The sequence below is a fragment of the Delphinapterus leucas genome, chromosome 2 (assembly GCF_059928025.1).
Source record: "Delphinapterus leucas isolate spDelLeu-1000000601 "Yukka" chromosome 2, BTC_Dleu_Yukka2, whole genome shotgun sequence".
Classification (NCBI taxonomy): Eukaryota; Metazoa; Chordata; class Mammalia; order Artiodactyla; family Monodontidae; genus Delphinapterus; species Delphinapterus leucas.
In genome coordinates, this window is record NC_143130.1 from 84,868,931 (window position 1) to 84,893,016 (window position 24,086).

At 45.9% G+C, this 24,086-nt stretch overlaps 1 protein-coding gene across 1 annotated transcript in view; it reads left to right on the forward strand.

Moving 5' to 3' along the window:
* The window catches only part of GNB5 (G protein subunit beta 5), a 42,854-nt gene that overhangs the window by 17,328 nt on the left and 1,440 nt on the right, over window positions 1-24,086 (forward strand). Inside the window, 8 exon segments of the mRNA XM_089907223.1 lie at window positions 244-285; window positions 2,307-2,383; window positions 8,575-8,707; window positions 14,293-14,436; window positions 16,227-16,326; window positions 21,170-21,300; window positions 22,658-22,824; window positions 24,061-24,085. Of these exon segments, the coding sequence (XP_089763349.1) occupies window positions 244-285; window positions 2,307-2,383; window positions 8,575-8,707; window positions 14,293-14,436; window positions 16,227-16,326; window positions 21,170-21,300; window positions 22,658-22,824; window positions 24,061-24,085 (819 nt within the window).

The following is a 24,086-nucleotide window of genomic DNA, read 5'->3' on the forward strand; positions in this document are numbered from 1 at the left end:
GATATTATATAAGTTACAGGTGTACAGTATAGTGACTCACAAGCTTTAAGGGTTATGTACTCCATTTATAATTATTATTAAATATTGGCTATATTCCCTGTGTTGTACACTATATCCTTGTAGCTTATGTTATACATAACAATTTGTACCTCTCCATCCCCTACCCCTATACTGCCCCTCCCCGCTTCCATCTCCCCAGTGGTGACCTCTAGCTTGTTCAACTGTTTACTCATTTCCTTCCAGGATGGGAAGGTGATCGTGTGGGATTCCTTCACTACTAACAAGGTAAGGCATTGTCCCTGGTGGATTGAGGCACTTCAGAACCCCAGCCCTGTCCTCGTCCTCTCCAAGCACCCCACTACTGGTCTCCCTGCCCTTCAGGAGCCTATTTGGGGGTGCAAACCCCATGAAAGCCCACCCGTGTTCGGATGGTTCAGCAGCGCACTGTAGCATTCATTCCTCTCTTGAGCCGAACACCTCGCCCAGAGAAGAGCATGCAGGGCGAACATAGAGGGTGCCGATAAGGAAACAGGAAAGGGCATGGCCCCGAAACTTGTCACATTCACACGTGCTACTACCGCATTTAGGATTTTTCTTCTGGCTGATGATAAGAGGTACCCAACCCCCAGTTTCCTCTCCCCTTCTCTGGCTTCGACTAGACTCCATAGCACGTGGACTTGAGCAAACAGTGGGTGGGGAGCTGAGACCTCAGTGGGGTTAAACTGCTCTTCACAGGGATGCCGTGGAGTCTCAGCCCCTTGCAAGTCTGGCATAGGCATGTACTGCTCCAAGTGAGACCTAAGTTTAGACTTGTAATGAAACAGAAAGGCCAGAATCTACGTGTACGTGCGCTTGCATGCCTGCATCGTGTTGGCATTTGCAGTAACAAGTACTGTATATTAAATATGGACTCCAGTGTTTACTTAGAAAGAAAGTCTTCCTTTTCACTTTATAAAAAAGAAACCTATTATCTGTCTCAAATTGAACAGCGTCCTTATTCCGCATTATTGAACGTGTTCAGTAAGTGTCATAATAGGCAGTTGTTATACAACCTGCTCAAGGGGGCCCAGAACCATCTTGTAGAGCAGAGTCCGGAATGGTCAGGCCCCTGGGGAATAATAAAAATGACAGCGTAACAATTTGCAGAGGGCTTTCCTATACATCACTCTGCCTCTCCAGAACTCCTCAGCATCTTCAGGGGTGGGGCTAGGGGGTTGCTTCTGTTTATGCCTTAGCATGGCGTAGAGCACACGCCTCCTGATGTCTGGGGAGCCATTGGGTTGCCGCTTGTGGTCCCTGGCAGGGCCATAGTTATCACTTGTCAGCAAAGGGGCCGGGATGTCCTGTGCTGAGAGTGGCCACTCGTTCGTGGAAGTAGGTTATTCATGATGTCTGAAGGGCTACTACTCCATGAGTGACAAAGAACTTTGACAGGCAGTATCAAGGCCCATGTCTCCCCACGAAAACACAGAGAATCATAACAGGAAAGAAGACCAGCACTTGAATGTACTTTACAAACCATCTAGTCCCATCCTCTCCCTTCCCAGACGGAGAAGGAGAATGAGGTAAGACAATGGCCAGCCTGTGTGAGGCTGCACATCTCGCTGGTGTTAGAACCAGGTCCAGGGCCCATGGCTCCCATGGAAACAGGGCCACAGACTCAGAAGTTTTTTGAATCATGCCTTCGTTGCTTATATGCGTGCAGGAGAATACGGGTGACTCAGACCCCAGCCAGGAGCCGAGGACTTACACCTCCTCTGAATGCTTCCATGTTACAGGTTTCCTTTTCTCCCAGAGCACAGCTCTAATCCCCCTCCCCAAGCCCACCCGCATTCCTACCTGCCCAGGAATGATTTAAGACCCACAGAGGACAGAGGCTCTTGCATGCTCACTCACAGGTAAACAAACTTGTAACATACATGTAAAAAATCATTCAAGAATACGTTTTTAAAATAGAGGGAATCTGAGTAAATAAGGCGAAGCACATACGTATGTGAGACGGATCTTTCAAAGAAAATGAGCCCCAATATTCATTCAGAACAGCAGGGGGAGTACAACAGTAAGAAAGAAGTAAGACGTTACGGATATTCTTTTGCTAGTCGAGATTTTTAACTTTTAGAGTGTATGACATAAAGCTTGGTTGATTATAGAGGATCTGAGTCTCCTCATCAGTCTCAGCCCAAACCACTGACCTTTGAAACTAGAAAGTAATTTGGTAGACGCTTCAGTGATTTTACTTGGTAAAAACTGACGCTTGTGTAGCAGTGCCCTCGTTCATCGCGTGCATGGTGTGTGCTGTGTTGCAGGAGCACGCGGTCACAATGCCCTGCACGTGGGTGATGGCGTGTGCGTATGCCCCGTCGGGATGTGCCATTGCATGCGGGTAAGTATGGGTGACACAGCAGCGTTTCACATGTCCTGTTGGCCATAAAATACTGTTCTATGACCTCTCTCCTGGAGGTCAGGTTAATATCTTTAGTCTCTACTTCCTTCAGAGGTGAGAACTCACAGGATGTGTCCCAAAACCTCCATCACAGATCACAGTGTTAGACTGTCCAGTGGCCAAAACCCCAGGCAAAGACACTCCCAACAGACAGGACATTCCAGGGCCTTAGAGATCACCTCCCAGTAGCGAAGGGCAAAGGCCAGACCTTCCATTAAGTAAGGTTAATTCTTCAGTACTCAGTAGGAATGATAAATACTCTACATTTTAAAAAACCCTCGGGTAATATGTTTCTAATCAGGCATTAATTCTAGCAAATGCATAGAGTTGGATGGGTTATACAAATTTCTCAATATTTGCTATTGAGATATCAGATGTCTAGCACCAAATTACAAAAAGAACACATTGGGTATATCCTTCTGTGATATATGATGAATATAATGATATAGCACACAATGTCTTCAATAGTAGTTCAGAAAATGATTCTGTAGGCTATTTCTTATTTTAACCCTCACTACATGAAACCCAGTGGAAGGATTTCCAGGAGGACAGGGGGACAGTCAGGGGTGAGAATAATTTTACAAGGCCCAGGTAGACAGCTTTTTTGGTGACACCCGGTTCAGAGAGAGTACAGAGTGGAGGAATGGCTGGTGCCTTAATCTCTTGTCATCTCTGTTTCCCAGGTCCTGGCATGTGGTAGATGGTCAAGACCTGCACTGGCTGTCTCACAGGCTGATATAAAAACCAAAGTAGAAGTTCAAGGTGTGAATATTTGGGAAAGCACTTTTTAAAATATCAGGAGTCCCATGGATGAGGAGAGAGCAGAAAAACTAAACTGAGAAAGACTGAGTCCTCATCTTAGATAAAAGCACCGTCTGCCCTACTCAGACCATGCTGCGATTCATTTTGAGTTTCCAGTGATAATCTAACATAGTGTTTCCCAGCTATGGCTTTGTGACATCCCTGTAACTCCATTATCACACAGATCCACACCTATGTCATATTCTCTAAATGTCGTTACAGGTGACAAAAGGGTGTTTTTCTCTTCATCTGGGTCTATCTCTCAGTTGGTTCCAAACTTGAAAGCTAAAACTCCACCAGTATATACACAATTCCCTTCTCAAAAAAATGTGTCAGTTGATTTTATATACATATATGTGTATTTTTTTATTTGAAGCCATATCACCAAGAAGCCTTCATTCAGGTATTGTACACTTGCTATGAGCACCTGTGTGCAAGGCACTGGACTGGGTGTCCTAGGGAAATTCAAAGATGAATAAAACATAGTACCTGCCTCCAAGCAAGAATAAAAAAATAACAATAATAACCACTTACTGAGCCTCTATCATGTGTCAAGAGCCATTCTGAACTCTATATCATCTTCACAACAGCCCCTTGTGAAAGGTGGGTGGGATCCACTCCATTTTATAGTTAAGAACACTGAGGCTTAGAGAGGCTAAAAAACATAACAAAGATCACAGAATGAGTTAGGTACTAAAGCAGAGATGCAATACCAAATGCATCACATTGCAAAACCTTTCTGCTTCTCATAGCAATGCAAATAAACCCAAGTGTGAGTGAGTATCCCCACAGAGCTGCAGAAATTACTCTGAAGCTTCAGAATAGGAGAACATGTTTCACCTTGAGAGTCAGGGAAGCCCATAGTCTGAAGCATGCTGGTTCATTGTCACAGCCAAGTGCAAATCATTCCCACTCACACCATCTATAAACATGCTGCCAAAGCTAGTTACTGGTAAGAGACTACCCAAGTCTACACGGGCACCTCCAAGCAGTTGGAAAGGCAAAGGGGTCCCCTAGGTTCCCCAGGGCCTCAGAAGGGAGTGCCCCTCCTAAATGTCATTCCCCACTAAATGGAAGCAGAGCTCCTTGGAGTAAGACTGATTGTAGGTCTAGGGCAGGAAAAGAGTAAAGTGAGCCTAGGATATTTTCTTGTTCCAGAAAGCAAGGGAACACTCAAGTCATATTAATGGAATCTTATCAAACAGAAACAGGAGCCGCTTGAAGGGCCCCCCGCCAACTTTCCAAATTGGGATAATTTTAGCATCACATGGAATAATGGTAGTAATGGATCATAACCCAGTTGAAGAGAAAAAAGAATCCATGGGTGTGCAGTGATACTGGGAGGAGGAGGGATGGGATTTGTCTTTACAGAAAAATATCAGCTAATAAATGCAGAAGGAATTATCAAATTAGAGGATCACCATTTTGTATCATAAAGTAATATTTTATTCAAGCAAGGTTAATCATGCTAAAGCCATTGTATGATGGTTGTTGGCAACAGGATATTAACATGACCTAAAGGTGTCACACCACAGATTATTATTACAGGCATACCTTGGAAATACTGCAGGTTTGGTTCCAGACCATTGCAGTAGAGCAAATATCACAATGAAGTGCGTCACACAAATTTTTTCGTTTCCTAGTGCATATAAAAGTCATGTTTACACTATACTATAGTCTAAGCGTGCAGTAGCATTATGTCTAAAAAAAAATGTATATACCTTAATTAAAAAATGCTTTATTGCTGGGCTTCCCTGGTGGCACAGTGGTGGAGAGTCTGCCTGCCGATGCAGGGCACGCGGGTTCGTGCCCCAGTCCGGGAGGATCCCACATGCCGCGGAGCGGCTGGGTCCGTGAGCCATGGCCGCTGAGCCTGCGCGTCCGGAGCCTGTGCTCTGCAACGGGAGAGGCCACAACAGTGAGAGGCCCGCATACCGCAAAGGAAAAAAAAAAAAAGCTTTATTGCTAAAAAATACTAACCATCAACTGAGCCTTCAATGAGTCTTAATCTTTTTGCTGGTGGAGGGTCTTGCCTCAGTGCTGATGGCTGCTGACTGAGCAGGATGGTGGTTGCTGAAGGCTGGGGTGCCTGTGGATATTTCTTAAAGTAAGACAGCAGTGAAGTTTGTTGTATCGATTGAGTCTTCCTTTCACAAACAATGTCTCTGTCACATGCAGTGCTGTTTGATAGCATTATAGCCACAGTAGAACTTTCAAAATTGGAGTCCATCCTCGCAAAACTTGCCACTGCTTTATCAACTAAGTCTATTAATATTCTAAATCCTTTGTTGTCATTTCAACCACCTTCACGGAGTAGATTCCATCTTAGGAAACCACTTTCATTGCTCATCCGTAAGAAGCAACTCCTCACTCGTTCAAGTTTTATCATGAGATCGCAGCAATTCAGTCACATCTTCAGGCTCCACTGCTCATTCTAGCTCTCTTGCTGTTTTCACCATATCTGCAGTTACTTCCTCCACTGAAGTCTTGAACCCCTTACTGAAATCTTAAACCCTTCAAAGTCGTCCACGAGGGTTGAAATCAACTTCTTCCAAACTCGTATTAATGTTGATATTTTGACCTCTTCCGATGAATCACAAATGGCCTTAATGGCATCTAGAATGGGGAATCCTTTCCAAAGGTTTTCAACTTACTCTGCCCAGATCCATCAGAGGAATCCTATCTATGGCAGTTATAGCCTTACGAACCGTATTTCTTAAAGAATGACTTGAAAATCAAAATTTCTCCTTGAACCGTGGGCTGCAGAATGGATGTCGTGTTAACAGGCATGAGGACAGCATGAATCTTGTGTACATCTCCATTAGAGCTCTTGGGTGACTGGGTGCATTGTTCATGAGCAGTAATATTTTGAAAGGAATCTTTTTTTCTGAGCAGTAGTTCTCAACAGTGGGATTAAAATACTCAGTAAACCATGTTGTAAACAGATGTGTTGTCACCCAGGCTTTATTGTTCCACTTATAAAGCATAGGCAGAGTAGATTTAGCATAATTCTTAAGGGTCCTAAGATTTGGGGAATGGTAAATGAGCATCGGCTTCAACTTAAAGTCACCAGCTGCATTGACCTCTAACAAGAGAGTCAGCCTGCCTTTTGAAGCTTTGAAGCCAGACATTGACTTTTCCTCTCTAGCTGTGAAAGTCCTAGATAGCATTTTCTTCCAATATAAGGCTCATTTGTCTACATTAAAAATCTGTTGTTTGGTGTAGCCACCTTCATTATTGATCTTAGCTAGATCTTCAGGATAACTTGCTGCAGCTTCTACATCAGCCCTTGCTGCTTCACCTTGCACTCATGTTATGGACAACAGCTTCTTTTCTTAAATGTCATGAACCACCTCTACTAGCTTCAGACTTTTCTTCTGCAGCTTCCTCACCTCTCTCAGCCGTCATAGAATTGAAGAGAGTCAGGGCCTTGCTCTGGATTAGTCTTTGGCTTAAGGGGATGTTGTGGCTGGTTTCATCTATCCAGACCGCTAACACTTTCTTCCTTTCAGCAATGAGGCTGTTCTGCTTTCTTATTCATGTGTTCCCTGGAGCAGCAATTTTAATTTCCTTCAAGAACTTTTCCTTTGCTTTCACAGCCTGGCTGTTTTGCACAAGAGGCCTAGCTTTCAGCCTGTCTTGGCTTTCAGCATGCCTTCCTCACTAAGCTTAATCATTTCTGGCTTTTTATTTAAAGTGAGAGGCATGCAGCTCTTCCTTTCACTTGAATGCTTGGATGCTATTGTAGGGTTATTAATTGGCCTAATTTCAATATTGTTGTGCCTTAGGGAATAGGGAGGCCTGGGGAGAGGGAGAGAGAGAGAAGAACGCCAGTCAGTTGGAGCAGCCAGAACACACACAACATTTATCGGTTAAGTTCACCATCTTATATGGGCATGGTTCATGGTGCCTCAAAACCATTACAATAGTAACAGCAAAGATTACTGATCACAGATCACCATAACAAATATAACAATAATGAAAAAGTTTGAAATATTTGTGAGAATTACCAAAATGTGACACAGAGACACAGAGTGAGCAAGTGCTGCTGGAAAAATGATACCAATAGACTTGCTTGATGCCAGGTTGCCACAAGCATTCAATTTGTAAAAATGCAATAAAGCAAAGCGCAATAAAACAAAATATGCTTGTAATTACAAACAAATCACCCTTACCATGGAGAGATCTGGTGGTCCCCACTTTGACCAAGTAATCAAAGCTGGCGTCACCAATCTTGACACAAGAGGCATTGCAAGCCTCCTAAAGTGAAGCAGTAAGAAAGAAATAACACAATATCACCTTTATATATCACATTTATATTATTGTTAAAAATGTTATACTTGAGGGACTTCCCTGGTGGCGCAGTGGTTAAGAATCTGCCTGCCAATGCAGGGGACACGGGTTTGAACCCTGGTCCGGGAAGATCCCACATGCCGCGGAGCAGCTAAGCCCGTGTGCCACAACTACTGAGCCTGTGCTCTAGAGCCTGCGAGCCACAACTACTGAAGCCCGTGTGCCACAACTACTGAAGCCCGTACACCTAGAGCCCGTGCTCTGCAACGAAGAGAAGCCACTGCAATGAGAAGCCCATGCACTGCAACTAAGAGTAGCCCCCGCTCGCTGCAACTGGAGAAAGCCCATGCACAGTGATGAAAACCCAACGCAACCAAAAATAAGTAAAATAAAATAAAATTTTTAAAAAATGTTATACTTAAATATAACCATTAAGAAACAACATGACAAATCCAGACTGTGTGACATTCTGTAGGACAACTGACCTAAGTTCTCTCATTATAAACAACCAAAAAAATGTGTCTGTTCTCCATTAAAAGTTCTAAAAAAGATATAAAAACAGAATGTAATGTGTGGATCTAAATGGGCCCTGGATCCTGGAGACAGTTGGGAAAGAGTGAATATGGATGGCTTATTAAATGGTGTTATGGAATTTCTGTTTTCGTAGATGTGATAATGAGTTAGTGATTATAGAATATGTTCTTATTTTTAGGAGATGTAAATTTGCAAATTGAAGTATTTAGATGTAATGTGTCATGTCTGCCACTTGTATTCAGATGGTTCAGAATTTGCTGCCACAAATATGGCAAAATGTTAAGTTAGTGAACGTATGTGAAGAGATCTGGGTGTTCATTGTACTATTTTCTCTTTCAATTTTACTGTACATTTGAAAATCTTCAAAGTAAAAGCTGAGGGAAAGGTTACAGCATATGATACTGCCAAAGGAAAACAATTTGAAAAGTTTGTGTGAATGAGAAAGCATACGCATATTCTACTGCCCTATGTTAACATTTGACACTTCTGTCTTTCCATGCTAGTGGCTTGGATAATAAGTGTTCTGTGTATCCACTGACGTTTGACAAAAATGAAAACATGGCTGCCAAAAAGAAGTCTGTTGCTATGCACACCAACTACCTGTCGGCCTGCAGCTTTACCAACTCTGACATGCAGGTAAATAAGGGGACGCATGATGACGGGCCAGCCTGCTGGGGAGCAGGGTTGGTCGTGGAGAGCTAAAGCAGAGTTGCAGGCGAGGAAGCTGTGCTGGTGTCCCTCTTCACAGGAGGCTGTGTGCACTCCAGTTGACTCTAAGAGGAAGCTCCTGTTGTTTTTCATATATATGTGTATATGTATATATGTTTATATGTGTGTGTATGTGTATATATGTGTGTGTATATGTTTATGTGTGTGTATACGTGTATATATGTTTATGTGTATATATGTGTGTGTATGTGTATATATGTTTATATGTGTTTATGTGTATATATGTGTGTATATGTGTATACGTGTATATGTTTATGTGTATATGTGTTTATATGTGTTTATGTGTAAATATGTGTGTATATGTTTATATATGTGTGTATATGTGTGTGTGTATACGTGTATATATGTTTATGTGTATATATGTGTGTGTATATGTGTATATATATATATATATTTTTTTTTGAGCATGCCACTCAGCTTGTGGGATCTCAATTCCCCTACCAGGGATTGAACCCAGGCCACGGCAGTGAAAGGGCCAAATCCTAACCACTAGACCACCAGGGAATTCCTGGTTATATTATTATTTTTAATAAAATCAGAAATGGGGAAAGTCAAGGCTGTTGACTGTTGGCAGAGATGAGATGAACTCCATGCCATATTGAACCTCCTCCTCTAATTGACTTGGTGGGGGTGGAAGTGGGTCAAGGAACCTTCTGGGGTGGTAGGAATTCCTGTCTGGGTCAGAGAGGTGGTTCCAAGGTGCCTCCGTATATAAAACTTCACAGGTGCTGACTTTCAGAGTTGTGTACGTGACACGCCTCATCGTACCTGTTTTACACTCCCGTTTTAACACATTCGAAAAGAAAAAGCATCAGAGGGTAAATCTGTGCCCTACTTTGAACAAGCCACAAAGTGGAGACAATCCAACTTCAATGCTTTGGCCACGTTTTCTCTCACAAGTCCTAAAGCATCCTATCGTGTCTCTGTCACATCTTTCCAGAAAACCTGCGCAGATGCCACCACCCGCATTGCCAGATACCGGGGGTGACTGAATAGCCGGGGAGGCTGGGAGCTCAGAGCAGGAGTGGGGGGTCGTAAACGTGCTGCAGGGGCCACCCTGGAGGACAAGTGTGTTGCCAGTGAGGTGGAGGGGAGCATTGTAGGAGGCAGGTGGCCTGAGAGGTGGGCAGGGCCCGACCACAGGGTGCCCTGAGTGGCGGGGGTGACCCTACAAATGGCAGGGAGCCATTGCTGGGGCTGGGGCAGATTGGGTTTGTTTGAAGGAGGAGACTGAGTCAGATTAAAGGCCACTCTGGCTTCAGCTGACTGACGTCAGCGGCGGGGTTGGGGGGTGGCAAGGATAGCGGCAAGGAGACCCGGGGATGGGTAATTGTCTCACTTCTGACGGGAGGGCTGTTCCGACTTAGAGGGCAGCGTTTACACCTGTTATTTGCGACCAGGAGTCTTGCAGGCCTGTGCAGTAGAGAGTGCTGTTGCCCTGGCTGCTGCAGTGGCCACATCGGATGTCTTTGGGCCTGAGGGGCAGCCAAAGCAACAGAGGATGTTTAGTCTCCTCTTCTGGATGGTGAATCCTGAACAAGCTTTTATTATTCTCTGTGTTTTGTTTTTCTCACTTGCAAGTGAGGATCGTAGTAAATTCCTCCCTCATGAGGTTTTCTGAGGATTAAATGAGATGATTCATCTCAAATACTTAGTAAATATCAATAAACATTAGCTCTTACTGTTTCGTTATTTATATTAACGCAAAGCTTCATGGGTGATTCAGACGCATAGCCTAGTTTGGGTACCACTGAACTCATGAACTAAGCTTCCTTCCAGCTCTGGGATCTAAGATGAAAAGCAAAAACCTCAAGAAGCTGGTATAAGACCTACAGATTCTCTACATTCCAGAATAAATGAGTGACAATGAGTTAGAGGATCTGTTTAGTGCATTTATCATAATGAATGTTTGGTTTATAAAATTTATTTTTACTTACATTGTAATGAAGAGCACAAATATTTAAAATATTTTTTAAATATTAAGAAGTTACTGTTAACTTTTAAAAACTATTCATTTCTTTGACTGAAGAGTATGGTATGGAAAATTCCCATTAAAGAGCTAGACCGAGGGAATCATTTCAGGCAGTCATTTGTTTGGACCTGATGTCCCAAAAAAGATTGGCAATTACTGGCCCCTTTGCAAATGTTAGGACAGGACTGGGGTGGAGCATCCACTAGTGGGCGTGGCCAGCAGAGATTGGAGGGAATTGTAGCACATCACAAAATACAAGTTCTCAAATTAAGACATGGTCCAAGCCTTATGTGTTCCTAAGCCGCTTTGACCAGCCTGAGTCCTCTTGTCAGGTGTACACAGGCCTCTTAAGGGAAGTCGAGGCCAGAGGGAGTCCCATGGGCAGCTGCATGGGCTTTGCAGCCTGGAGAGTCTCCAAATTTGAGAGCTGCCTGCAAGTGGGGGCTTTGAGGAGGGCCTTGGGGCCCACACCCAAGAAGCCTGAGAACTCTGGAACTCAGCCAGCTCTTTCTCCATGGAGGGGCCTCTCCTGGCTGCAAGAAGATCCTAGGCCTCCCGGACTGCTGGCAGGAACACACTCCCAAGACGGTGTGGCCAGCAGGTGGAAGGCCAGGGTGGGAATGGATTCTTTCCTTGTAATATGTCCCCTCCCTGCAAGAAAAAGAAGATTCTTTTACAAGTGCTAGGCCTAGCGTGCGAGAGGGAAGGGAAGAGAGGGGGGAGGAGGGAGAGGATGAGAGGAGACCACCAGCACGTGGAAACTAGGGGTGCAGCACAGTCAGTGGGTGCACTGAATGCTGGCAGTCTTTAAGGCCTACTTCCTGTTTTCTTTCCTCAGCCATCAGTAATCTCCACCCACAGAGGGCTCTGTTGTGGGCACTTACACTGCAAGAGCCCCTTCCCACACTGTCTTATCACCTCGTCCAGCCCCTGTGAGCAGCAGGAAGGTGGGGCATAGGGAGGCTCTGCTTGCCAGGGCTTAACCCTTGTGGGTCCCCCCATGGCTGCTCAGAACCATGCTGGCTCCAGGGCTCTGCGATACCATCAGCTGGGTCTTTGAGGCCTTGAGCCCTGGATCCCCACTGCCTTTCTCCCAATTGCACCAGAGCCCAAGCCTCACACACACGGGCAGCAACAAAATTTAAAACCCTAGTTCTGGCCACCATGCCTTTCCCCAGGCACCCCAGTGTTCTTCTTCATGCATGGGCCAGCCTTTGGACTTGAAACTATCCAGAGTCTGCTTGAGGGACAGCTGCACTGACCTCAGACAGATTTTCCTAAAATATACCCTTGATATGGTCATTCTGCTCAGAAGCTTTCCACAGGTCCCTCTTGCCTACAGGCTAAAGTCCTGACTCCGTACCCAGGCACACCTTTCATTCACTGCACAGGTGTGCCTTCCCCTCAGCTCGCTCTGCTCTCCTCCCCTTCCTTAGTGAGTGGCCAGCTCTCAGTCCTCCTCTGAGATCAGCTCCCATGTTGCCAAAGCGGGTTTGGTGTCCCTCTCACAGACCTACCTGTGTCTCAGCACTTCTCACTCTATCATAAGTGATCCTTGTCTCGTCTGCCAAGTCCATCAGAAACACCTGCCACCCAGCAATGCTAAGTTTATTAAACCTACTGCAGCAAGGGAGAACCCCAACTTGACAGAATCGCTATACCGTCTCAAAATGAAGAAACTGGGGAAGGGTCCTTAGAGGGTTTCAGGGTCCAGGGTGAGTGGTCCAACCTCACCATGGTTGCAGACCCTGAAATGCAGTTCTCTGCGGGTCCTGAATAAACCCATCTTTGCTGGAGAAATACCTGGCAGTCTATTTGTTTCAGGTCAACAGCTTGCTCACCAGGACTTGCTTTAAGACCCTTACCTCGCTGGGCTTACCAACCCTAAGCTATCATGTCTTAACTAATTTTCCACCTTAAAAGACCCACCTTAAAGTGGGAGGGCACACACCTTGGCAGCGGTCGTGGAGGAAACCGGCGAGGCTTCTGGAAAGAGCTGGTGGGCAAGGTGCCGCCCCTGCACTTTTTTTGCCTGCAACCATAGCGTGTGGACCATGGCGAGGCACGTGCAAGTCCCCACACAGCAAGGCGAGGAGAACCGTTTTACAGAGTGGAAAAGGAAGTTGGGAGGATTAAAGAGTTCACGGCTTTTCTTTTTTTAAAAAAATTTATTTATTTAATTTATTTTTGGCTGCGTTGGGTCTTCGTTGCTGCACGTGGGCTTTCCCTAGTTGTGGCGAGCGGGGGCTACTCTTCATTGTGGTGCGTGGGCTTCTCACTGTGGTGGCTTCTCTTGTTGCAGAGCACGGGCTCTAGGCTCGCGGGCTCAGTAGTTGTGAATTGCAGGCTCTAGAGCGCAGGCTCAGTAGTTGTGGCGCGTGGGCTTAGTTGCTCCGTGCATGTGGGATCTTCCCGGACCAGGGATCGAACCTGTGTTCCCTGCATTGGGAGGTGGATTCTTAACCACTGCTCCACCAGGGAAGCCCGAGTCCATGGCTTTTCATTGGCTGAATCCTTCCCAGGAAAGAAGAGAAGTCTGTCTTCTTCCTGTTGGTCTCTATCATCACAGGACATGAAAGCTCCCCCTTCCGGTCTCCCACTGTATGTAATTGAGGCTTCTGTTTCATTAATTTTTTACAAAGCTGTTAGCCTTGATAAGTAAGCTTAGTTGGTTCACAGTTTTATCTTGCAGGAGCAGCTATTTCCTGGAGCGGGCAGCTAGGTTATTTTTACTTGGTTTCTCAGTATTGTCTAACGCAGCACCGGGAAGTGTACCTGGCCCTGGAATTGATTAACATAGTGACAGGGAGTTTGGTGGGTTTCAGTCCTTCCTGACAATCCTGTTAACCAAGCTCCAGGAGAGCAGGACACAGTCTTTCTGCAAACCCTGACGCCTAGCAGAGGGCCTGGACGTGGTCAGCACACGGCAGATGCTGGTTGACCCGGTGTGTCTGTCGGCACCACTCAGTGGCCCAGGGAGCCTCTGGGGGATCCAGCTACAGGAGACTGTGTTTAGCAAAGTCCTGCTCCAGGTGGATCCCGGCAAGCAACGTCAGCATCACCTGGGAGTTTGTGGGAAATACAGAATCTCAGGCCCCACCCCAGGCTCTCTGTTAGCAGCTGCGTGTGGGGTTGCACATTAATGTCTGGGAAGCACAATGCTGGGCTTGGCTGCTTGTGGGAGCCGCTTGAGGTTCTGTTAAGCAAACGTTCACAGAGCACTTCCTACGTGGCAGGCAGGTATAGAGCCCCGCAGGCACCGCAGGGAGACCTCTGGATTTCATACTCTGCAGGAGGACAGGCACAGAAACAGCTCCAGGACAGCGAGGGTGTCAAAAATGAACTGTTTCTTTCTCAGTACCAGAGAAAGAGTTCTGTGCTTGAGTCCAGATTTAGCAGGTGTGTGTGTGTGTGTGTGTGTGTGTGTGTGTGTGTGTGTGTAAGGAGCCTCCTCTTCCCTGTGGAACTGTAAGCGTCTGCTTGGCTTCCCCTGAACCCTTCCTGTCCTTTCCTGCGGCAGATCCTGACAGCGAGTGGCGACGGCACGTGTGCCCTGTGGGACGTGGAGAGCGGGCAGCTGCTGCAGAGCTTCCATGGGCACGGGGCCGACGTGCTCTGCTTGGACCTGGCTCCCTCAGAAACCGGGAACACCTTCGTGTCTGGGGTAAAGACCCAAGGAAGATCTCTGGGGGGGTCCTTTGTCCACGAGGGAGGCTCATGGTGGCACTTCCTGTTAATTCGTGGGACTAGACTGGACACTTACCTGGATGGGGCTGAGATTCCTTAAATAGGTAGCAGAGAGTTAGCATCTGAGAGCCTTAGAGACAGTCGCTAGGCACCAGGAGGCTCAGGTGGCAGGGGTGGTGAAGCATCGCTGTGGCGTGATCAGAGCTTTGACACTGGTGGGACACTCTCCCGCCCCACCCCTGCCAGTCGCCAGCCCCTCCCACTCTCGGGCACAGGGAACAGCGTATCTGAAGGCTACGAGTCGGACAGGCAGGCCACCATGGCAGAGGAGCACCAGATGAGCCAGGATACCTGGGACCCACGTTTGCTACCTGACTCTACATTTCATCCTCTGTAAACTGGGCATAAGGCACGCTAGCATTTGCCCCCCACCTTCCCCAGGATGTTGTGAGCAGCAGAGGGAAGAGTTTACAGTGTGTTATGCAGAGAGGCAAGTATTTCTACGGACACCTGGGAATAAGAATGGAGAACTGAGGTGGTTGACCTGACCCCTGGGTCCTGTCTCATCTCGCTCAGGAGACAAGTGATGAGAGAGGACAGAGATGCAAACGCTGTCTAATGATGTTTGCTCCGAGCTGCCCACATCTTAGTCCCGGGCCTCAGGTGAGGGCTGTGAGGCCTCGAGTTGGCAGGGACCCTGATTTTCTTCTTGGGTATTTGGCCCTATCTGTGTACATTTCATTCTTGTGTCTTTGTATAACTGTATTTATCCCTACTCAGCTACACTCTTTTTTCAAATTGTTGATATCATTGTGGATTGTATTGTCTCTTCCAGAGTATTAAACTCCATCTGATTTAGGGTCCTGTAACGATTTGAAGAGACTCGCTGATTCCTTTGTCCACATTCTCAGTAAAGATGCTTGGAGTGCGGCACTCCCACAGCAGGCCTTTCTGAGACATCAGTCATGGCACCTCATCCACCCTTTCCTCTGAGTTGAAACCAACAACTTGGACACCAATTTTAACCCATGACTCCTTCTGTTTGACCTTTGAGAGTCTAATTATATTGCTCATGCTTGATCACAGAAAGCTCTGCAGGAATTTATCAAAATGCTCCCGGAAGCAAGAGAGTATGGGAAAGCCTAGTGTTCATGATTCTCTGGGTCATGGTAGCAACCCAGAGAAGGTTCACTTTACAGGTGTTGAGGCAGAAGTCCAGGGAGGTGACTTGCCTGAGCCACCCAGCTGACTGCGGGCAACACCCTGACTAGGCTGCTGGGGTGCAGCTGGCCCAGGGGCACCTGGCTCTCCACCTGTGCTCAGGCTGCCCCACACACCTGGGACAAAGCTGGGAGGTCCCACCACACCCACTGTCCACCTGCCCTCCTCTCCTCTGGACTTATAGAGGCAGAGATAAAGAGGAGGGGGAAAGAGAGGGAAAAGTGAAGAGAGATGCCCAGGAGGAAGGGGAGAAGGAGGCTCTGGAGAGTTTGCAGCCCCTCAGAAAGCTGGGAGAGAAGAAAACATGCTTAAAAGGGGGCTGGGTGCCTTCCCTTGCTCGTCACCCTGACCCCAAGACCTCTCTCTGGCCGCGTGAGGGCTTATCAGTTGAGGAAAGTGGCCTTAGGTAAAGCTAGTGCCAGAAAAGCATATTGTCAGCCATTTACTAATGGGAACTAAAAGGTCTCTGTGACATAACCAGAACTCATGCCTGTCTGTAGACATTCCTTGCATTGTACATAACTCTGGGTAACTTTCTGTTTGTAGGGATGTGACAAGAAAGCCATGGTGTGGGACATGCGCTCCGGACAGTGCGTGCAGGCCTTTGAAACACACGAATCTGACATCAACAGCGTCCGGTCAGTGAGTAGAATGTTCACGTTGCTCCTCTGTCCTCCAGTGTTCCCCGGCCTGGGCTAGTACTTAGCCTCTAGGCTCAATTTATTTGGTTGAGAGAGGCTTTTCCAGCAATAATGGCTGATTTGTGGTGGGACTGAACAGCACTCCCGATTTCTTGGAGAATTTTAATATAATTGCACTAGGGGCAATGGATATTATCCTGTCTAGGTCAAGTCAGTGTTTCTCATTCATTCATTCAAAAAATGTTTATGAAGTCCTTATCTGCTAGACATTATTCCAGAAACTGGGAGTACTGTTTTGAACAAGACAACATCTCTACTGTCCTACAGAAGACAAAGCACAGATAAATGTGCTATTTAAGTATTGCTAAGTGCTAAGAAAAAGTAAAACAGGGAACTGTGATAAGATGGGTTATTTCTTTGAATGGTCAGGCCTCTCTGATAAATTGATGTTTAAATTGAGACCAGGATAATGAAGGAGCCAGGCTTGCAAAGAGCTGGGGGGAAGATCAGGGAGGTGAGATGTTCAGGGACCTAACAAAAAGCCAGGTCACCACTAGCGAGTCCTGAGTTGGGGAGGTGGCTAGCGTGATCCATGTTTTGCCTTTAAAAGGTCACTCTGGATGCTGTATGGAGAATGGATTGTAGGGGAGCAAGAATGGAAGTATGACGGCCAGTTAGAAGGTTGTTGTGTGAGTTTTAGAATGAAATGATGGTGGCTGAAACTAAAGAAGACACACAGGGAGGATAGAAATGTCCAGAATTGGGAAGGAGTTGAGATTTTACCCTAGCTGCAAGCTATGAAGTAAGGCTGCCACAGATTCATGGATGCTGCTAGAAGGAATGAGACTCCTGGGTTAGAGATGAAGGATAGTTGGTGACTCATAGTGATGGCAGTAGCTGGGGTATCAGCATTTTTGTGCTGGTTACCTAAGCCCCAATTCTACAGGGTCACATGAAAAAGGGCCAAATGACACCTGCCCATGCAAAGGGCTGCATTATAGGAGAAGAACCCTGAGCTCAGGGAACCTGTATCTTTTATAAGGGGCAGTAAGCATTGATCCATTTGCTAAGACAGGGAGGGTTGGAGGCAGTGCAGGGAGAAGGCAGTGGTTGCATATGGATTCTGGAGCTCTGTCTTGGGCCAGCTAAGTCTGAGACGCTATTATATGACCAAGTGGGAATGTCAAGTAGGTAGCAGGAGCTGTGAACCGGATTCCAAGAGAGAGGTCAGGACTTGACATATATATTTAGAAGCTGGCACTGTCAGGACAGCATTTAAAGTTTAATCACTCAAGAATATTTATACTTAGAGGAAAGTACTAGACTTATTCCCCTTAAAAGCCAGAACACAGGGCTTCCCTGGTGGTGCAGTGGTTAAGAATCCACCTGCCAATTCAGGGGACACGGGTTTGAGCCCTGGTCCGGGAAGATCCCATAGGCCGCGGAGCAACTAATCCCGTGCACCACAACTACTGAGCCTGCGCTCTAGAGCCCGTGAGCCACGACTACTGAGCCCGTGTGCCACAGCTACTGAAGCCTGCACGCATAGAACCCGTGCTCTGCAACAAGAAAAGCCACAGCAATGAGAAGCCCGCACACTGCAACCAGAGAAAAGTCCACATGCAGCAGTGAAGACCCAACACAGCCAAAAATAAATAAATAAAATAATAGTAATAATAATTTTAAAAAAGCCAGAACACAATAAGAATACTTAATTACCTTAGTGGTAGAAATATTAATGAGAATTTTCTAGCTCTTTGACCTCAAATGTAGGAAAGGAAAACAGGGGAAAAAAAACTATCACTTTTTGCACATGTGCAGTAATTACCCAGAAAATCCAAGGAAATCAATTGAGAAATTACTACAGATAGTAAATGAGGTTTGTTTGGTTTTTTTTGTGGTACACGGGCCCCCCCCCCCACTGTTGTGGCCTCTCCCATTGTGGAGCACAGGCTCCGGACGCGCAGGCTCAGTGGCCATGGCTCACGGGCCCAGCTGCTCTGCAGCATGTGGGATCTTCCCGGACCGGGGCACGAACCCGTGTCCTCTGCATCGGCAGGCAGACTCTCAACCACTGCGCCACCAGGGAAGCCCAGTAAATGACGTTTTTAAGATACAGGATAGAATATAAAGCCACAAAACTAAATTAAATCCCTATATATTCATGAAATAACAGCTTAAACATGCACGTTCTCTCACCCATGCTGTTCCCTCTACCTAGGACCCTCTTCTTCTAATATCCACCAGGTCTCTACTTAGGCTGCCCTCTCTCCAGAAGGCCTGATTATTTTTCTTTTTAGATATTTATTTATTTTGGCTGTGCCAGGTCTTAGTTGCAGCACGTGGGATCTTCGTTGCAGCGTGCGGCATGCACACGGGATATAGTTCCCCGACTAGGGATCGAACCCGGGCCCCCTGCACTGGGAGCGCGGAGTCTTACCCACTGGACCACCAGGGAAGTCCCTGAAGGCCTGATTAGAGGAGGGGATGACTGTAACAGTAATAATCATTAGTTATTGCATGCTTTTTATTTGGCACCATGCCACGTTCTTTGTATAATATGTATACTGTCTTATTCAGTCTTTATAGCAGGAAATGTGCATTATCATCCTCACTTTTCAGATGAAGAAACTGAGGCTGGGCCAGGTGAAGGCACTTGCCAGAAGTATCCCATGTAGTGAGTGGTCAGTGCAGACAGCTTCCCGTGGCTCTGTATATCTGATTGCAGTGTCTGTGTTTATAACCACTGTCTTATCCCTTAGCTCTGGCCAAGTCTTGGGAATGGGGTATATGATCAAGGGGAAGCAAGGATACAGGGGACCTGCCTGTGTTCAGTGTCTGGTACAGATATACATATTATCTCATTTACTCCTCGCCAATACTCTGCAAGGCCAGTGTCACTGTCCCCTGTTTACAGAGAAGAAAATTAGGTCAATGGGACCTTCCAGATGAGCCTCCCTTTCTGGCCTCTGTAATGAATGGTCTGTGTATCCCTAGAAGTCTGGGGGACCAGCATGGGACAGCCTTCCCAGATGGTTCTGATGGGCACCCAGGACTGGGAATCACCACTCTTAAGTGCTTTCTCCCCACACTTTCTCTCTGCAGATACTACCCGAGCGGAGATGCCTTTGCTTCGGGATCAGATGATGCTACGGTATGTTTCTAAGTTATTGAGAGCTTTTCCTATCCAAAGGAGAGATATGCTGACCTAATTTTAGTTTTCAAAAATAACTTTTTTCCTGATTACAGAACTGATGTGACTTCAATAAAGAAAACTTGGGGGAAAACACTAAATTATGTTAATCATTATACCCAAGAAAAATCACAGTTCGATGAATTCCTTTCTGTCTTTTTAGTTTTTAAACAAAATGCTTTATAATTTGCTTTTTTCACTGAGCAATAGATTGTGAACATTTTCCCATGCCAATACATATTTTTCTCCCACATTATATTTTCTTACTGATTGAATAGTTTTCCATGTTATGGATATGCCATCACTTACTTAACCAATCTTCAAGTTTTGGGTCATTAGGTTTTTTCCAAGGTTTTCTTTCCTGTTAAAAACACTGCTATAAGCAAATATTTTTGGTACCTCTCTTATCATTTCCTTAGAATTAATTCTCTGACATGAACTTGTTGAGTTAAAAATCAGCCTAGGTTTTTTTTGTTGTTGTTGTTTTTTGCGGTACGCAGGCCTCTCACTGTTGTGGCCTCTCCCACTGAGGAGCACAGGCTCCGGACGCCCAGGCTCAGTGGCCATGGCTCACGGGCCCAGCCGCCCCACGGCATGTGGGATCTTCCCGGACCGGGGCACGAACCTGCGTCCTCTGCATCGCAGGCGGACTCCCAACCACTGCGCCACCACGGAAGCCCAAAATCAGCCTAGTGTTAAGGCTTTTGATACTAATTGTCAAATTATGTTGACCTGTATTTCAGGAGAAAAAAAATATCCTCCTGTGCCCTCAAAATAGCCAATATCTTATTAAATAATGAACTGCACTCTAATTTGCTATCCTGGAAGAATTACAGGGGAATAGATTGAGGGTTTGATAATCATGAAAATTTTAAACTTCTGTATTTCAAAAAATATTTAACAAAATTTAAGGGCATACCTTTGGGAGAATTCAAGAGCTTTCAAAACTTCCCTACCCTTTGATCCAGCCATGCTATTTCTTGGGAACAATTCTATTCTAAGGATTCTATTTTTTAGCTGTTCTAAGGAAAATATCAGAGATGCATATAAAGATTTTTATAGAAGAAGGATCATGGCTTCCCCATAATTTTATTTGTAAAAGAGAAAAATCAGACGTAATCAAACACTTAGCAGGGTATAAGCTAAGTAGATTCTGATATATCCACATGAGGAATATAACAACCATATTACTCCTGTTTTTTTTTAAGATTATTTAATGATATGAGAAAATGCTCATAACATAATGCTAATAGAAGCAATAATGAAACATCCTCCCCATTTAAATCCACACATAAAATAGATTAAGACTGAAGGGAATCGTCCAGATGTTAGTAAATACCTCTAGGATTGGGGGTGACGTTTATTTCCTTCTTTATGCATTTCTGAGTTTTCATGAATTTTCTGCAGTGAACACATATTCTTTGTCAGAAAAAAAAAGAGGGCTTTCATTTTTGTTTTTGTACCTAAAGAAATCTGTATTTGCTGTTTCTTTGAATCTCCAGTAATCCCTGGAGATTGATAGGAATCGGGATTGAGGGAGAAAATACTAGGAGAGAAAACGAAAGAGGTTTTTCCCTTATCTCTCAAACTACACAAGCCACTGGCACCAGCCTGTAGCTCTGTAGCCATCAATGCACCAAACAGGATCCAAAGAGACAAAGTGCCTCTTTGTCTTCTTTGTCACCCCAGTGTCGCCTCTACGACCTCCGGGCAGACAGGGAGGTTGCCATCTATTCCAAAGAGAGTATCATCTTTGGAGCTTCCAGCGTGGACTTCTCCCTCAGTGGTAAGATTTTATTTCAGAAACTTTCCCAGGACCATAAAACAGGACTTCAATGAAACCCAGCTCTGCCAAGCTTCCCCTCCTAGCTAAACTTCCTATGGGTCCATGTGCTAAAGAGTCTACCTTTGCACCAGTTTTCCTCCACTGCATTTTTGACAGCCCGCTTTGCCCTGCCTGAAGCAGCTTCCCCGGCCCAGTTCACTCCACGGGAAATGAAGGCTGGGCCCACCTAATGCTCTTCTTCAAAACAATGATGTATCAAAACTGCATCTGCGCCTTTAGGCATTTCCTCTCCAGCCTTCCATTTTCCTTTCACACCTGAAAAGGGACCTTTTTTTCCAGAGGTGGGGCGGTGGCGGGGTGGGGGGGGGGGTGGGGGGGTGGAGTGAGCAAGAGTCCCTTTCTTAATTCCCTGAAGCTCATGGCACCTCTGCCCTCACAGCTGGGGAGGCTGCCTGTGAAAGTTAAGGCAGCACTCGTATGCTGGGTCACTGGACCATTCAGTTTTCCCAGACACTCCCCGGTTGTGTAGCTGTGCTTTTGTGCATACATGCTGCTACTGGAACGTCTTTTCCCGTCCTTCTCTGCATTGCAAACTCCTATTCAGTCCTCAAAAGCCAGCTTAAATGTTGCTTTCCCTGTAGTGCCCTTTTTTAAAAAAATTTTAATTTAATTTAATTTTAATTAATTTATTTATTTTTGGTTGCGTTGGGTCTTTGTTGCTGTGCGTGGGCCTTCTCTAGTTGCATCGAGCAGGGGCTACTCTTCATTGCAGTGCGCGGGCTTCTCATTGCGGTGGCTTCTCTTGCTGTGGAGCACGGGCTCTAGGTGCGTGGGCTTCAGTAGTTGTGGCACGCAGGCTTAGTAGTCATGGCTTGCAGGCTCTAGAGCGCAGGCTCAGTAGTTGTGGCACATGGGCTTAGTTGCTCCACGGCATGTGGGATCTTCCCGGACCAGGGCTCGAGCCCGTGTCCCCTGCATTGGCAGGCGGATTCTTAACCACTGCGCCACCAGGGAAGTCTCCTGTAGTGCCCTTCTTGATCCCCCTTCCTCTATGATCAGATAACACTTCACACATAGCTGAGCACTTCCATGACAGCCCTTACCACAGGGTGCTGCAATGATTTATGAGTCAGCCTTCCCACCACCACCCTCCACAGGGGCCAGCAACTGTGCTTTCTCCTCTTTGAATCCCCAGGGCAAAGCACAGTGCCTGGCACATAATGGGCACTAAATCACTGTTTATTAAATGAGTGAATGAATGAATGAATGAATGAGCGAGTGCATGAGTGAGAGTCATGAAAAGAAAAACAAGAAGGAAGGAACTGGTTTCATAACCATCATATCCTCCTGCTTTAAGGTCGCCTGCTGTTTGCTGGATACAACGATTATACCATCAACGTCTGGGATGTCCTCAAGGGATCCCGAGTCTCCATCTTGTTTGGACATGAAAACCGTGTTAGTACTCTACGAGTTTCCCCTGATGGGACTGCCTTTTGCTCAGGATCGTGGGATCATACCCTCAGAGTAAGAGAGAAGTTTTTCTACTTTCCTCTGTGTGTGAGAGCAGGAGTGATTGGCCTTCCTGAAAGCAGAGAGGTCAGAGTAAGCTAGGATGGGCCTGGGCAGCCAAAACAGAGCTCTACTTTCTATTCTATAGCCACAGAGAAATGATTTGCCTGGGGAGATAGTGAGTTCCCCATCAATGCTGCTATTCAAGCATAGATACCCTGAAAGTCTGATTCCAGCCTTTGACAAGTCAGATTGCCAGTCTCACCTCCCAGTAGTGCTGGGTTCTTACTCTTTGGTCACAGACCCCTGTGAAGCCCACACAGGGGCTTCAGGAGACCTATGAAGCCCCTGCAATTATATGCTAAATTGTGTGTGTGTGTGTGTGTGTGTGTGTGTGTGTGTGTGTGTGTGTGCGCGCGCGCATGCGCATTTTTCCAGGAAAAGTGTCCTCATGGCTTTTATTAGATTCTCAAAGAGCTCCATGACTTTGTCAGATGTTGGCTCCCTAGAAATGCCACCAAAATAACCTGTTCATCAAGCAAAGCTTACCTCACTGTGGAAGATCACAAACTTGACAGTCTTATTAGCATTTCAGAAGGGGAGAGCAAAGGCAGGTATTTATGAGGTTTGGGGAGTCTGGTTGAAGGCAAGTCTTTTGATGGAGGGACTTAATTAGGATTGGACAAATTTGTGGCATAGTTTAAGGTTGTTGGACACAGGGTGGGGGGAGGGAGAGAATTTCGAAGACCATCTTGAAAAGTAGGCGGTCATTTGATGCTGTGTACTGTCGTGAGAAGTGTGTGTCTTTTCTAAAGAGGGTAATTGAGTGGTCTAGTCTTAGGGTAAATAGATAAAAGGATTTTTGCAAAGTTCCTGAAACAAACAGTAAAGTTATCTGTGACTTCATCATCCTGGGCAAGAGTTTGCTAAATTAATAAACATGTCAGTGTACCCAGTGAGCTGAATGGGTACAGAGGGTTCTGGTTTTCAATCTAAGAGTTACCTTCCCTAGCAAGAAGGCCACAGATGCCCTTCAGATGATTAACTAAGGGAGAGGGGGAGCCAGGGCCAAAGAAGCACCTTTGAGTTGCTAGGAGTAAAGTGTTATCTTTCTAAGACATGTGAATGCTCTACTTTGGATGTCGTGTGTATGTTTGTGTATAGTAGACTTTGATTTTATCTCTTTAAACTCAGGTTTTACAAGTCATTAACTGAAAACAGACTAAAAATTATCTATTTGTGTCTTTGCAGGTCTGGGCTTAATCATAATTCACATA